Raw genomic sequence first — 15,704 nt, forward strand, 5'->3', positions numbered from 1 at the left:
TTCGGCTTTAGACCAAGATTTCGAGTCCTGAAAATGAAAAACCTGGGCAGCTAGTTATTGCACCGAAAGCGAGATTAAGGATGGGAGTGAGATCCAAGATTCTGAGTTCTGAACGCGAAACACCTGACTAGACTAGCATACTGCTCTCACTTCATTACAAACTTGAGAACAAGAGTTAAGACCCTAATTGTTTGCCTATACATATGAGTCTTTGTATAAGTGATTCCATTAATGCACAATGTTTAAGAACTAGAGCTCAATAGTACCAATAGCTTTAAGTTTAGATAGAAGAGAACATAATCGTAACCAAGGTCATATTTCTTGGATAAAAACAAAGTCATCACCTTTAAAAATGAACTACAGAAAAAAAATTTCGAATTTTGATAAAGAAAAAAAGAAACATTCATATCTAAAAATAATTCACCATTCTACAATTTTGTTCATGACATCAATGAGTACCAATATTTTTGAGTGTGCAAGCACTAACTAACCACCATGTGAAGGCCCTAACCTGACCCAGAGGCATCTCAACACTAATGAACTCCATTAGAAGCTTAAAAGAGATAAAACTAAACTCTAATCATACCTTAATCTCACTCATTTTTTCTTCTTTGCAGGAGGTTGGTCATCTTCATCCTCGTCTTCTTCTTCCTCGCCATCCTCGTCCTCATCCTCATCATCATCTCCATCCTCATCGTCATCATCGTCTTCATCACTTCCTCCATCACCGTTTGCTTCCGCCTCCTCAGGGTCCCCCTCATCATCATCGTCATCATCCCCACCTTCTCCTCCAGAAAAATCTTCATCGTCGTCATCATCCTGATCTTCTACACCGTCTTCATCTTCATCATCATCCTCTGTATCACTTGCATCCTTGTTCTCCGGACACGGTCGTTCTGTTTTGCGCAATTCATCAAAGGGGAACCTGTGCAGTTACTGTAGCCAGTTAAATAGGAATATTCGTAGCTTTATATACGAATTACAAGAAGCAAGAATATTACGATACCTCTTTTCCATTGCAGTTAAACTAGTTAGCTCACTGACACCCTCCAAAAGAGTTCCAGTCTGATACCATTTAAAGTAATATCAGTTAAGCTTTCTATGGCTGTATTCACGTATTATCAAAATAAGGATATAAATCTAACATAAAGACATAAACAGATTATACTATTTACTATAGAGAAAATATACAAATTTAAAATTTATACAAAAATGTTGTTCCACTTTTTACAGCAAACACTAAACTCAAAGCCTCGGGCGCCCTACTATCTTTTCTACTTGCAGCCTGAGACATCAAGCCACTAGCTCCTTTCCAAGTTGCCCCTGCCTAGTTTAAAATATCTGCTAGCTATTTGAATTTGAAATTCGTGATTCGCTCAAAATTCACCATACATCTTTAACTTCACATGAAGACTTGCAGCCTAAAAACAGAACAAAACCTAGAAGTGTAGTTTACAAACTTTTCTTTAGTTTTTAAACAGCTTTTACAGTGCTGAAGAAAAACAATCAGAGAAACACCAAAAAAAACATTTATCATCTGCTATGTTGTTCCCTAATTAGATTCTACAATCAGCAATGAGCTCGAAGAAGAAACTATGTGCTAAAAATATTCAGACCACTTAACATATCTATGTTTTCCACCTCTTCCCCACTCAAAGACTGAAAGGGAAAGCAAAAAAACAATTTTTACATCCCAGCAGATTCAGCAGATTCGGCGCAGAATGAAAAATACATAAAATCTTCTGTTGCAAAAACGTAGATACTAAAGTCTCCACTAAGTTGCAAAACTGCTAGCAAAAACGCAATACACGGATAACAAGCAACCACATCTGATAAAGAGAACACTTAAATGCTACAGATATTGTCAATTTTCCTGAAGTAGTAAAACAATTTCTCGCAAGAAAAACAATTTAAAATGCCAAACAGTCACATAAATCTAAAGACCGAGTATATAACAATTCAATTCATTGAAAATCATACTGACCACAAGCCAAATACATATTTCCAGTTTCATATCATTCCATTCAAAATGCTAGCAAGGCGAAAATTTTTTAAAGCCAAAGTGCATAATTGGAAACTGATAAATTTACTAACGAGCTAATACAAAACAAAATCCACATAAGAGGAGAGTTTACTGTACATAAACTCGAAGAGGTTCCATCCTAAAACCAATTGGTGATAGGAGTGGCCCATCAAGATTATATATTAGTCAACCTCCCTCTAACTGTTCGATGTGGGATCACATGTGGATTACTTTTCTAGTTAATATAACTTGGTTTCTCTTATGTTTCAAGCTTATATGTTAGTCAACCTACCTCTAATTGTTCGATATGGATCACTTGTGGATTATTTTTTCAACAGAAACTTAGAAAACATTTGTAAAGTGATCAACAATTCAAGTCATATTGACCAGAAAGAATAGATATCTAGTAATAGAAAAATAAGATATAGGGTGTTAAGTAATTAGTAAATTATAGGATGAAAAGGATCCCAATAAGAATTCTTCTAAAGAGCTTATAAACCCAGGAACAAATACTAAGTAAACCCTAGAAAGCAATGTAAACATCCACATTTACTGCCACCAATGGGAAAAAAAGGAGAAAAATTTTACCAAATTATGCCAACATAAATTCAAATTTGGCATTAATATTCCATGAAGATTTCAAAAAGTTAACCCCTTTAAGAGAAACAGAATCAACCATAACAAGAAACATTCAATAAAGCAACCAATTCTAAAAATTATTCAATAAGTATTTCATCTATACAATATATATTCTTTCAATTTTTAAGCCCTTTAAAGAAAACATTATTAATTACAAAAAAATATAATCAAAGCAACCCACTATAAGCTAGACCTCCATAGAGGTCGAAGCATAAAACTTTGAACTGAAAAAATCAAAAAAAAAATAAAATAAAATAAAATAAACAAAGAAGAAAGAAAAAGAATTGAAGGTATACCATAAGTAAAAGGCAAGCAAGAGATTTCCCAGCAAGAAAAAGGGTTTGCAACATTAAAATTTCTAACTCAGAAGAAACCATAGTTGTTCGTTGGTGAGAGCTGTAAAACTTAATTTCCATGGTTCCAAAAACCCTGCAAATTGTGGAGCAACAAGAAGGAGATTAAGCCAAACAAAGTAAGAGAAATCGAATGAAAAACAAGGAAAAGAATATTGATAGTGAGACCTTAGATGGGAGAGAGAGACTGAGAAGAGTGTGTGTAGTAGTCTTAAGTGTAGTCTCGCTGCTTACAGGCCGTATTAGGGTTCTTTTTCAGAGCCAAGGAAATAGATTTGACTCTTGACTCATGGTCCAATTTTTGGATTTATCTGGATTGTTGTTTCACTTTATAAATCTTTCAATTTGCAACAAATATAATTTCTCCCTCCAGTTTTTGTATAGTTTATGGGCTGCAACGTATGCGATCCTTTATGTTATATTTTTTTAATTTATAATGTTATTTTATATACTTATACTAATAATAATATGAATGTAATATTAAAATGGTTAATGTGTTGTAAAAGTGTGAAGGATACAAGGGCTGAAAGTGTTTAAGTAATGGTAGATAGCACCCTCTAAGAAATTCAATTACATTAACGATGTTTAGTTTATTCAAGTAATTTAAATTAATTTGTAATTATTAATAGCTAATGAGGTTGATGTGATTAATGAGCAACTAACTAAAAAATCTAAAATGTACTGCGATTTCATCAAAATAAAATCTTTACGTATCTATACGTGTTAAATATGTTTTCTGTATAATTCTACAAATGGTAGATCAGATAGATTATAGATAGACTCCCCAAAAAATCATATTCTAATTTAAATTTTAGTTGATATAGTCCAGAGGAGAAGATTTTGCTAAGTAGTAAATAATGCACATAAAGAGGCAACAAAGTAGTACAACCAAGGCTTGCTATCCTCTAAGAAGAAACATATTCTAGCCATTACACTTCAAATTGTTATTTTATGAAAAAAAAAATGACAGTGACAAGAGAATCACATAGCATTTCTATGTATATGAAGGTTTTCATGTACAAATAATGTGCGAAGCTGCATTGAAGCTAATGCCTGGTTTCTGAACTTACTTAAGGCTTGATTGGATGTTATTGATAATGTATAATGTTTATGTCTTGCTAGCTACTGGAGGCAGAAATTTAGAACAGAGAATTGTCATCACCAGACAGTTCCAAAAATTTTCAACCTGAAGATCCTGATTGGGTGCTTTTATGCCCTTGGAAGAAGACCCGCAATTTTTACTTTCATAATGTTCTTTTTCAAATAACCACAAATCACAATTTAATCAATTTGTAAGGTTTTGAAAATGTTAGAAATTGATATGTTGCAGTGGACCATATTATTACAATCAAGAAGCTGTAAATTGTGACAAGTTAATAAGATTGAAATGTAACATTTTTGTTGTTTGAGGTAAAAAGTATTTAAAAATATATTCTCCTATTATTGGAAATGTGGATTACATGGAATATCTTACATTTTATTGTCTGATTTCAAAACACTTTATAAATCCTCGGTAAAAACAAAGATACAAGAAAATTAGCCTAAATGAGTAAATAATGTGAAAATTTGAATCAAAAGGGAATTTTAGCTTCCATTTCCTACACTTTATAAAGACCAACATATGAAAAGTAGAATAAAAATTGAATATATATAATTAAGAGACATAAAAATTTAAAAACAAAATACAATTAGGTAACTGAGGACAAGAATCTTAAGTCATACATGAAGCAGTTGAATTGGCAGCAAGCAAGCAAGAACAAGAATCTCTAGTCAGTTGAATTAGAATGTAAGCAATAATCAATTTGTAAGCATGACTTCAAGATCCAAAATAAATTTAAGTAAACAATATATATTTGACAAGGTAAAAGCAGCAGACTTTACCAATGTTCATGCAATGCAAAAATATTGATGCAAGTAAATTAACAAGTAATGTTACGAGAGAGCATATGATATGAAGTTTAAAAATAAGAAATAAAATATCTAAAATAAGCCATCTTTAATAGAGCTTGCAAACCACTGAGATGGAGCCCTAACTCATAAGTGATATTATTGTTTGGTTTAAAATGTTTGAAAAAGTGAAAGTATCTAAATAAATTCAAAGTATGCAACTTTTATTTACATCAATTCTTATAAATAGAAAATTAATATAAATACATATTGTCCTAATGCATTTTATTTTGTGAGAGAGACTGCGGCTGGAAGGTTATAGGTGGCTGCTGCTGGGAAGGTATGAGTTGCGGTTCTGGGTTGTGCTGCAGGTCAGCGGTCGCTGGAAATCCAGCGGCCAAGACAGTGGGCTGCGTGGAATTTGTAGCATGCTGGTCAACGCTTGCTGCCTGTTCGCTGGGTTGGGGTGTTTGGTTTGGGGCAGCTTCACGACCACCCATATTCTCATAGCAAAACAAAAGACAACCAAAGATACGAATTGTTTCATAAGATGGTTGGGTATTGAAAAGAATTTCACAGAGTTTTATTTTAATGGAGAAGGTGTTCGGTTAATGAGATGAGCAGCGGTTAATACACTCTCCCCCCAAAAATATATAGGCAAATTTGCCTGAAATCTCAGAGCGCTCCCTACATTGAGAATGTGTTTTTGTTTTCTCTCTACCCGACCATTTTATATAGGAGTCCCAACACAAGAGGTTTGAAACTGAAGATTTGATGATTTCTGGAGTTTTGTTTTTGAAAAGATACTGTTTTTCTCTCTTACTCTCATTACATAGGGGCATATTCAATATATACATGTATAATGTAACTGACTCAAGATAACTGCCTAATAACTGACTAAGGATAACTGCCTATTGCATAAACTGCCTAATGTAACCGTAAAATGTATAAACTGCGGCTTTCCAATACTCCCCCTCAAGTTAGGTCGTGGGGTCACCGATGCCTAACTTGCATAGAGTGCTGTTGAAGACCTGTGATGAAACTGCTTTTGTGAGAATGTCGGCTAGTTGGTCTTTAGATCTGATGAAGGGAAGACGGATGACCTTGCTTTCTAGTTTCTCCTTGATAAAGTGTCGATCGATCTCTACATGTTTCGTTCGATCATGTTGGACTGGATTTTCGGAGATGCTTATTGCTGCTTTGTTATCACAATATAGAAGGCTGGCCTGTGTCTGATGAAAGCCTAGCTCTCCTAGAAGTTTCCTAATCCATAGAATCTCTGTAACTCCTTTTGCTATCCTTCTAAATTCTGCTTCAGCATTGGACAAGGCAACCACCTTCTGTTTCTTACTCTTCCAGGTGACTAGATTACCCCCTACAAGAGTGAAGTATCCTGAAGTAGACTTCCTGTCGTCCCGATCACCAGCCCAATCTACATCTGTGTAACCAATAAGATCAAGATTATCATTCTTTAAGTAGAGGACTCCTTTATTACTGGTTCCCTTTAAGTATCTCAGGATCCTCAGGACCGCTGCCATGTGCTCCACTTGAGGTTGATGCATGAACTTGCTTACAATCCCTACTGCGTAGGCAATATCTGGTCTCGTGTGGGATAAGTAAATCAACTTTCCCACTATCCGTCTATGGCGATCTTGGTCTGCCGCTTCTGCCCCTTCAACAATTTGTAGACCATGATTAGCTACCATAGGTGTATCCGCTGGCTTGCAGTCTAACATGCCTGTTTCTGCTAAGAGGTCTAAGATGTACTTTCTCTGATTGATGAATATCCCCTTCCTTGACCTTAGAACTTCTATTCCTAGGAAGTATTTCAGTTGTCCCAAATCCTTCATCTCAAACTCTTGGAATAATTTGCTCCTGAGACGGTCAATTTCCTTGGGGTTGTTTCCGGTAATCACCATATCATCTACATAAATCACGAGGCATGTAATTTGTTTTCCACTTCTCCTGAGAAATAGGGTATGATCTGAGTTGCTCTGTTTGTAGCCAAATCTCTTCATTGTTGTAGTGAATCTACCGAACCACGCTCTAGGGGATTGTTTCAAGCCATATAGTGCTCTTTTAAGTCGACACCCCTCTCCTTGGCTATACTCATCTGAATACCCGGGTGGTGGCTTCATGTATACCTCTTCTTCAATCTCTCCATGTAGGAAGACATTTTTCACATCAAATTGAAACATAGGCCACTCTTTATTTGCTGCTACGGAGAACAAGACTCGAATGGTGTCGATTTTAGCCACAGGTGAGAAGGTTTCCGAGTAGTCTACCCCGTAAGTCTGTGTGTACCCTTTAGCAACAAGTCTTGCTTTATACCTCTCAATGGTTCCATCAGCATGATATTTTACTGAGAAAACCCTTATTCCAAAAGTCAAATGTCATCAAAATTCTTCATGAATTCTAATCTTTAATAATTTCCATCGATATAACCTTATAACACATCATCCAAATCATCTGCTTCCTTCTCCAATTTTTGTTGCCTATGTTTGACAATGTAAGAAATCCATAAATCTCGAACTTGATCAATGCTCTCCTGAGAATAAGTTGAAGGAGACCCAGGGGAAAACTGCAAGACATTAATAATACATTAAAACCCAAATTATTGCAACAATGTGTCAAATAACAAAAATTTGAGCGAAAATTTCGGCAGAGTCTCCCTTGTATATAGGACAACCCCAAATTGAGAAACAATGAAATACATCATAACCTGTTTCAATAACTAATCAAATAATATATTCCCAAAAAAATCAACTGCCCATAAATAAAATATGTCAAACAAATGTCAACTTTGAATCACACTCTCCCAATCTATAATACTTCTATCAGGGGTGATATAAATTGCAGCTAGAAACATCACAACATGTAATCATAAGACCTATAAATTGCAGCCAAGAAAGAGAAGGTGAACATTGAAGCCAAAAATCCCATATGAGAGTTCTTTCAACAGTATGAGAAAAACTCAAAGAAATGGTGACAGTAAAGGGGTTTAAAGCAAAATTAAAATCAAAAAGAGAAATGACCATGTCTACATTTTCATGACATTGTTGCAAACTTGCAAATAATCACCACTTCCAAAGGTGTATTTAGTGTTTAAGATAGATACAGTTATAATCAAATGAATGCCCAAATTATGCTTACCATTCCTGTCCAACCACCAAACCAGCGACTCTTAAATCTGTGTGAACTATTGATCACCTTATTGATGTCTGCCAATACGGAAGTATCAGATTCACATAAGCATTCATCACTGTAATGGAGATCATGCAGATCATGCAGATACTTAAAGATCTTTACCTACATAATTTGAATGCCTTGTAGATGTAGAATCTAATCTTACTTTTCTTATATGATGAGATTGAGGTGAAGGGTTTACTTCTAGTTCATAAGGTAAGCCATCTACAGAGGACATGCCATTATTTTCTTCCTGCACATCGACATGATCTCTTTAATACAAGTGTTTTAGTTTCTCAAGATATGACAAAAGAAAACAATTTAACTTTTTCATTCCTATGATGTGCATGATTGATTTATTCATTATTATTAGTAGCAAACGATCAATCCGGTCACTTTTAAAGAAGAAAATAATAAACATGAAGGCACAAGGAACTGCATTAGACCAAAAAGTTAGTAATTACCTGTAATGTTTGCTGGCAATCCAAATTAATAATCTGCAATTGATTATCAGAAGGTGGGTTTTCAAGCACATTTTCTTGCTTCTCATGATCAGAAAGGTCCTTTAGTATATTAGTTTCGAAGTTGTTCTGTTGAAGTTCCGTTAGAAAATTATTATTCAAGTTGATCTCCTGGTCCCCCAGCAATTCATATTCCCTTCCAAGGTTTTGTGGCATTGGAGTCTCCTGAACTCGAGATATAGATGTTTCCCGAAAAGAAATATTAGCCAAACTACTAATACACAAACCAACATCATTATATGCATCCTCCATGTCAGAGTTAGCTAAATCTGATAGTATTTCAGCAATTTCATCAAAATCTTTACAGCAACATGGAGAATCTTTATTTCCATTTAATCGAGCTTTCATCACTTGAAGCGCAACTTCCAGTATTGCTGAAGGCAACCCGTCTGCAACTATTTCATGTATGACTAAAGCTTCTGATGCGGCAACAGAGAGCTTTAAAGCATTACCTATATCATTACATTCAGCACACTTTTGATTTGACATCTCTAAAGTGTTCCTTCCAGGATCACTATGTAGTGGAATTTGGTCACCAGAACATCCAGAAACTTTTTCTCTTGAAGAAAAAATATTCATTTTCATAGAATTATGGTCCATGTAGCAAAGGCTATTTCCGGTTGAGTCAATCAATGAATAAATAAAAATCGATAAACAAAATCCATACATTAATTTGATAATTGAGGGAATCAACAAAATCTGATAAACAACATACATTAATCTGATAAACAAAATCGATAAACAAAATCGAGAAACTGATGAAATACACATACATTAATCTGATAATTACAACAAAGCCCAAGAAATTCAAAGAACAACCCAAAAATTGAGGGAATCAACAGGAAACAAAAACAAGAAATTCAAAGAAAAAAAAGGCAAAAAAAAAACTACCTGTCGTGGGTTATTTGAGTTGTGGCTGAAGGGTTCAACGCTGCAGCGTAGCGGCAGCACCAGTGTGCAGAAGGCGGCTGAAACTCCGGCGTGCAGGCGGCAAACACTCCGGTGTGCAGGCGGCAATCGCTGCGGTATGGTGTGCGGCCGGGAATGGAGTTTGTGAAGTAATCGGGTTTGTGAGGGAATGTGTTTAGTGGGTTTCTGAATTGGGAGGGAAATGGGGAAGGATTGTGAGGGAATGGGGTTTTGATTAGAGAGCAAGGGAATGAAAACAAAAATTTATTACACGGTTTTTTCATCGACTTTATTATATCTGTATATTTTAATATTTTTTGCAACAATATATACAATTACGAATTATTTATTTAATTATAACAACTAAATTATTTGTTGTAAAAAATTGGGTTATATCGGGAAATTATTTTAAGGGGTGAGGAAGTTATCTTCGAAGACCTTAACGATGACGACGGGCCCGTGAAAGGCCCTAAACAAATAAAATCTCATTTGAGTTAAACAAAGACCCTAAACATAAACCCTAACAATTTTTCCAATCAAATTACTCTCAAAATGCTCTAATAAATGGTGGTTCAATTGCATATTCTTTGGGACAAAATAAATTTTCATATTATTTTCAATTTGGCGGTTTTTTGGTGTGAAATTTTTAAGAAAAATTAAGAGAACTTACTACTAGAAAATTAAGGAGTTCTCTTTGGTCAAATAGTGGGTCAAAGAGATTAACAAAGAGAACTGCTATGTTAAAACATGGTTTTCTTTGGTCTAAGAGATCTCTTTTCTATTTAGGAGTTCTCTTTATGCATGTTCCCTTTTAACAAAGAGAACTGTTATGTTAAAACATTATTTTCTTTGATCTAAGAGATCTCTTTTCTATTTAGGAGTTCTCTTTATACATGTTCCCTTTTCCCTTTTTTGTAGTAGATATCATTGTTGAGTTCTTCCCATAAGGTTGTTAATTTCCGAAATAAGTAGCGACAGACATCGATTTTGATTGTTTACATCGTGAAATTGATGATTTTAATTGTTGAATGCGAGGACCGTTAACCATTGCAAATCGGGATTTCAAAGTATCCCAAAGACGCTTATGTTGTGATTAGTGTGACTTGAGTACACAATTGAAGTATATATGTGTGTGACTCTTGGTTTGTGGAATCCAAATGGGTGTAATTATGTGTAGAGTATTCATGGGAATTATGGGTGTTGATGAAGGTTAATGAAGAAGAAGAAGGGACTTGATTTATGTATGTTCGATCAGAATTCTGACAGAGGAATCAGAATGGTCGCTCGACCTATCCACTCGCCCGAGCGAGCCTTATTGGCTGGTCGAGCGGTTAGACAGAATGGTCCAGAAAGCACCTGATTCTCGCTCGACCGAGCGAGCTCTCTGATCCGGTCGAGCGGATCCTCTGATGTGCATGGGATGCTGATTTTCGACCTTTCAAGTTCTTGGAGTTATTTCATATTATTCATTACCTTATATTAATGTTGTATTCAGAAGAGCTATTGATATTCTTGTATCTAGTACTATATATAGAGCTCTCATACTCAAGGTGAACACATCCACAAATACACCCCAAGCCAAACACTAGCCTATATCTCTTCTCTATTGTAATTCTCCATATTTGAGAGTTCTTTGAACTCCTTTTGATAATATAAGAGATACTACACACCGGAGGACGTAGCCTTAGTTGGGTGAACCTCGTTAAATCTTTGTGTTATTTTATTGCATTATTTTCTCCTACAAACATCGATATCGTTGATAGCGTAATTTGTTTGTCACAAAACCTCATACACTCGATCTTGGCAATATTGGAGTTTGAAACACATTGTTCGAACTCTAATACATCGTCGTTTTCAGCTTAGCATCCTTGTATATGGAAAGAGTGCTCTTGACCTCTGGATCAATCGTGTTCATGAGCCAAGAGATCAACATGGCATGTAAGGTGTTCCAATCTTCTTGAGTACAAGGAGAAACAGGAGAGGTGATTGTCCCATTTAAAAAGCCAAATTTCCTTCTGGCTTCTAGAACCGTTTGAATATCACATGCCCACTCGTCATAATTATCACCCGGTAATCGAGTTGGAGTGATAAAATCACCCAGGCGATCATGAGTACCAAGGTAAAACGAAGATTTAATATCAATGCGATGAGGCGGTGGTGGTGGTTCTTGATCGCCAACCATGGAAAACGACTGGAGGTTCTTGAATTTTATTTTTTTTTTGTTTTTTAGATTGCCTGGACGACTGATACCATGTTAAATTAGAGAAATGCTCAAAAATCTACTCGTGATTCATTGATTGAGAAAGATATAAATACAAGATGTTAGGATCAATGAAGAAGTATTCCCCATACAAAAATATCCTAACAAATCCTATAGTTAAGGAGTAAATATCTTTCAATATTTGCTAGAATATTTATCTTCTAAAAATAATCCATCAATATTTTAACGGTATCTCTTAATTCTTAAATTGGCAGATTGATACCCTTCATCATAGTTTGCATTTGTTCTTGGACTCTTTGTTCCATATCTTTAAATTGTACTTTCAAGGATCATTCATTTGAAAATATGTCACATCTATGACTTTTATACAAATTTTAAAAACAATTAGAAATAATTTAAACAATATCTTATTTAGTTTATTTAGCTACATATACACAAAAGTTAATAGGTGATTAATGTTTTAATTTTCTTAAAAAAATTACAGTTAATAGGAAACTAAGTTAAGTAAAAAAGTTCATTACAATAAAACTATTTAATTATATTACATTGTTCAAATACATTTTATAGCAATTTCTATCTTTTTGTTTTGTGATAAACCCAAAACTATGTTTTATTGAATTCACTCCATTTAAACATAACTAATCAGATGTTTAAGTTTTCCTTTTTAATTTTAATTGGTAGAAGAGGGTGTAAAAATAATTTGCCATGTAATAAAAAATAACTTTTCATGTAATTAGATCTCAACAATTCATGTGGTAGAACTTCAAAGGAGTGCCACTTAAAATTTTCAATCTTTTAAATAGATAGTATAATTACAATAAAATTATTTAGTTAATTTACTTTATACTACATTTTATAGCAATTTATCTTTTTGTTATGTAAATAATAAAGCAAATCTATATTTTATTAAATACACTCCATTTAAACATAGCTATTTAGATGTTTGATTTTTCTTTTTTTTTATGTCAATTGGTAGAAAATGATAGAATTTAAAAATATTTTGACAAGTAATCAAAAATAACATACCATATAATCAAATCACAAGAATCCATTTTGTAGAGCTCTCAATGAGTACGAATTGGAATTTTTTTAATCTTTTTAATATATAGTATGATATGATATGATTAATCAAATTTCAATTATCCATGTGACAGAACTTGCAAGGAGTGCCATTTGAAATATTTTCATCTTTATAATAGATAATATGATTTAAAAATAGCTAATTAGATGTTTAATTTTTCTTCTTTTTTAATTTATTGCTAGAAAATGACTGTGTATAAAAATAATTTACCAAGTAATCAAAAATAACTTTTCATTTAATCAAATCTCAACAATCCATGTGGCAGAACTCCCAAAGAGTGTCACTTGGAATTTTTCAATCTTTATAATAGATAGTATGCTTTAAAAATAGCTAATGAGATGTTTGATTTTTCTTTTTTTATTTTAATTCCTAGAAAATGAGAGGGTGTAAAAATAATTTGCCAAGTAATAAAAAATAACTTGTCATTTAATCAAATGACAACAATCCATGTGGCAGAACTCCCAAAGAGTCTCATTTGGAATTTTTTAATCTTTTTAATAGATAGTACAATTTCTAGAAAATGACTGGGTGTAAAAATAATCTGCCAAGTGATCAAAAATAACTTGTCATTTAATCAATGTCAACAATTCATATAGCAGAACTCTAAAAGAGTATCACTTGGAATTTTTCAATCTTTTTAAGTGATAGTATAATATGATTAATATAATTTCAACAATCCATGTGGTGGAACTCTCAAAAAGTGCCACGTGGAATATTTCTATCTTTTTAATAAATAGTATGATTTGATGAATCCAATAAAATTATGGGAAATTCTACAAGGTAGCATCGAATTTTCATTAAATGCAAGTGGTAGCATTTTTATAAGATTTTTCCACATGGTAGTATCCAGTTTATGAATTATTTAACTGTTGTAGCATTTTCCGTTAACTTAATTGCAATTTCTGTTTAATTCACCATTTTGATGTTTTTACACTTGATGTTTCTACGGATAGGGGTAGTTGGAGGCGTTATATCCATGTTCTAGACTACTGATGTCCTCTTAGATTACGTTTTGGTGTTCTTGCCACCTTTTTTCTCTCGTTTCTTTTATTATTAATTTTTTTTTGTTTTCTTTTTATTTTGTAGTTAGTTCTACTTATTTATTTTATTCATAAACATTTAATTAATCTTTTCCGTGTAGTTACGTCTCTTTCTTGAGCCGGGGTATTCCTTTGGCCGTGCTCTCCTTTATGGGTATGAGTTGTCGCCGTCCTTCCCTCCCCAGACCTTGTCCATAGTTAATTTTCTATGAGCGAGATACACTGGGTAAGGTGATGATGATGATAACGTCAAAATGGTGAATTAAACAAAAATTGCCAAGAATTTAACGGAAAATGTTACGACCGTTAGAAAGTTCGTAAACTTGATGTTACCACATGAAAAAATCTTAAAAAAATATTACCACTTGCGTTTTATGAAAGTTCGATGCTACCATGTAGAATTTTCCTAAAATTATTTAATTAGCTTACTTTATTCAAATAATACATTTTATAGCAGTTTCTATCTTTTGTTATTCAATAAAAGCAAATCTATATTTTATTGAATTCGTTCCATCTAGACATAGTTAATTAAATTTTTTTGATTTTTCTATTTTTTAATTGGTAGAAAATGACATGGTGTAAAATTAATTTGCCAAGTAATAAAAAATAATTTGCCATGTAAACAATCCATGTGCTAGAACTCTCAAATATGAAATTTTTTAATCTTTTTAATAGATATAAATTAATGATGACAATATAATAGTAATAAATTTAAAAGTTAAGATATAAAAATTTACAATTGTTTAAATGATACTGATTTATATTAGAAACAAATTAATTTAAGTCAGATTTTCTTTATAAAAGATACTCCTACTAATAAAAAAAATTTAAATTTGGTTTGTGAGTGAAACTTTCTTTTCAAATGCTTCAATCACCAAAATAAAAAATAAGAATTGAAGATTTAAGTAACGTTTGAAAAAGAGATCATTAATGCTTACATTTTACAAGTTGGATTTTTTTCATGATACGATCCAGGAGACGAGAAAATGGCTTTCTTTGATTTCCTAATTATCGTCGGAAGCCCAAGATACTTTTCATGGCGATCAACCTTCCGAACATTTAACAAAGCTGCCAATGCATCTTTCGTGGATTGAGGAACACCTGTGCTTAAGGACATCTCTGTCTTGCTATAATTGACCCTTTGACACGAAGCTCTATCATATAGGCTAATAATATTAGCAATAGTCGAGCATTCATGCAATGTAGCCCTAGCAAAAAGAATGCTATCTTCCGCGAAAAAAGGTGGGAAAATTTTGGAGCACCCCGACACACTTGAACCCCATATATATCCTTTATAGCAACAGCGGCTAAAAGTAAAGAAGAAAATGCTTTGCACATATAATAAAAAGATAAGGAGAGATAGGATCCCCTTGGCGAAACCCACGAGTAGGAACAACCTCACCAAAAACTTTACCATTGAGCTTGAAAGCAAATGAGACACTAGAGACACAATGGGAAATGCGCCTCACCCAGTTATCACTAAAGCCCCATCTTAAACATAACTTTCTCCAAAAAACCCATTTGACGCGGTTATATGCTTTACTCATATCTAGCTTTAAAGAAAAATGATCTTTGTATCAGCCCTTGTATCGTTTCATAGCATGGAAAGTGTCGAAAGCAACCAAAGCATTATCAGTGATCATCTGGGTAAGAATAAAAGCACTTTGAGTTATCGAAATAATAGAATCAAGAAAAGGTTTGAGCCTATTAGCAAGAACCTTGGAAATCACCTTATAAATCACATTGCAACAATAAATAGGATGGAAATCGTTTAAATCTTTCGGATCATGAAGCTTGGGAATCAAGAAAAAATAGGTTTTATTAATATGCTGCAAATCAAGGTT

At 33.5% G+C, this 15,704-nt stretch overlaps 2 protein-coding genes across 3 annotated transcripts; both read right to left on the reverse strand.

Annotated features, from left to right (window-relative positions):
* LOC130828916 (phosphopantothenoylcysteine decarboxylase subunit VHS3) lies at positions 1 to 3,336 on the reverse strand. Of its 2 annotated transcripts, XM_057694961.1 has the most exons (4): positions 3,184 to 3,336; positions 2,959 to 3,091; positions 1,007 to 1,065; positions 1 to 925 (listed from the first exon to the last, which is right to left on the reverse strand). In XM_057694961.1, the coding sequence occupies exons 2-4, from the start codon at positions 3,076 to 3,078 to the stop codon at positions 598 to 600; spliced, it is 507 nt and encodes a 168-aa protein (XP_057550944.1). In that variant the 5' UTR covers positions 3,079 to 3,091; positions 3,184 to 3,336; the 3' UTR covers positions 1 to 597. The 2 variants fall into 2 exon arrangements, with proteins under 2 accessions (XP_057550944.1, XP_057550945.1); XM_057694962.1 differs by lacking the exon at positions 3,184 to 3,336 and having other exon boundaries at positions 2,959 to 3,164.
* A 3,949-nt stretch (positions 3,337 to 7,285) lies between these two features.
* Positions 7,286 to 9,740, reverse strand: LOC130828917 (uncharacterized). Its single transcript, XM_057694963.1, has 5 exons — positions 9,501 to 9,740; positions 8,553 to 9,219; positions 8,212 to 8,341; positions 8,056 to 8,123; positions 7,286 to 7,483 (listed from the first exon to the last, which is right to left on the reverse strand). Exons 2-5 carry the CDS (start codon positions 9,207 to 9,209, stop codon positions 7,349 to 7,351), a joined length of 990 nt encoding a protein of 329 aa, XP_057550946.1. The 5' UTR covers positions 9,210 to 9,219; positions 9,501 to 9,740; the 3' UTR covers positions 7,286 to 7,348.
* Positions 9,741 to 15,704: the final 5,964 nt, after the last annotated feature.

This window comes from Amaranthus tricolor, chromosome 12 (assembly GCF_026212465.1).
Source record: "Amaranthus tricolor cultivar Red isolate AtriRed21 chromosome 12, ASM2621246v1, whole genome shotgun sequence".
Lineage (NCBI taxonomy): Eukaryota > Viridiplantae > Streptophyta > Magnoliopsida > Caryophyllales > Amaranthaceae > Amaranthus > Amaranthus tricolor.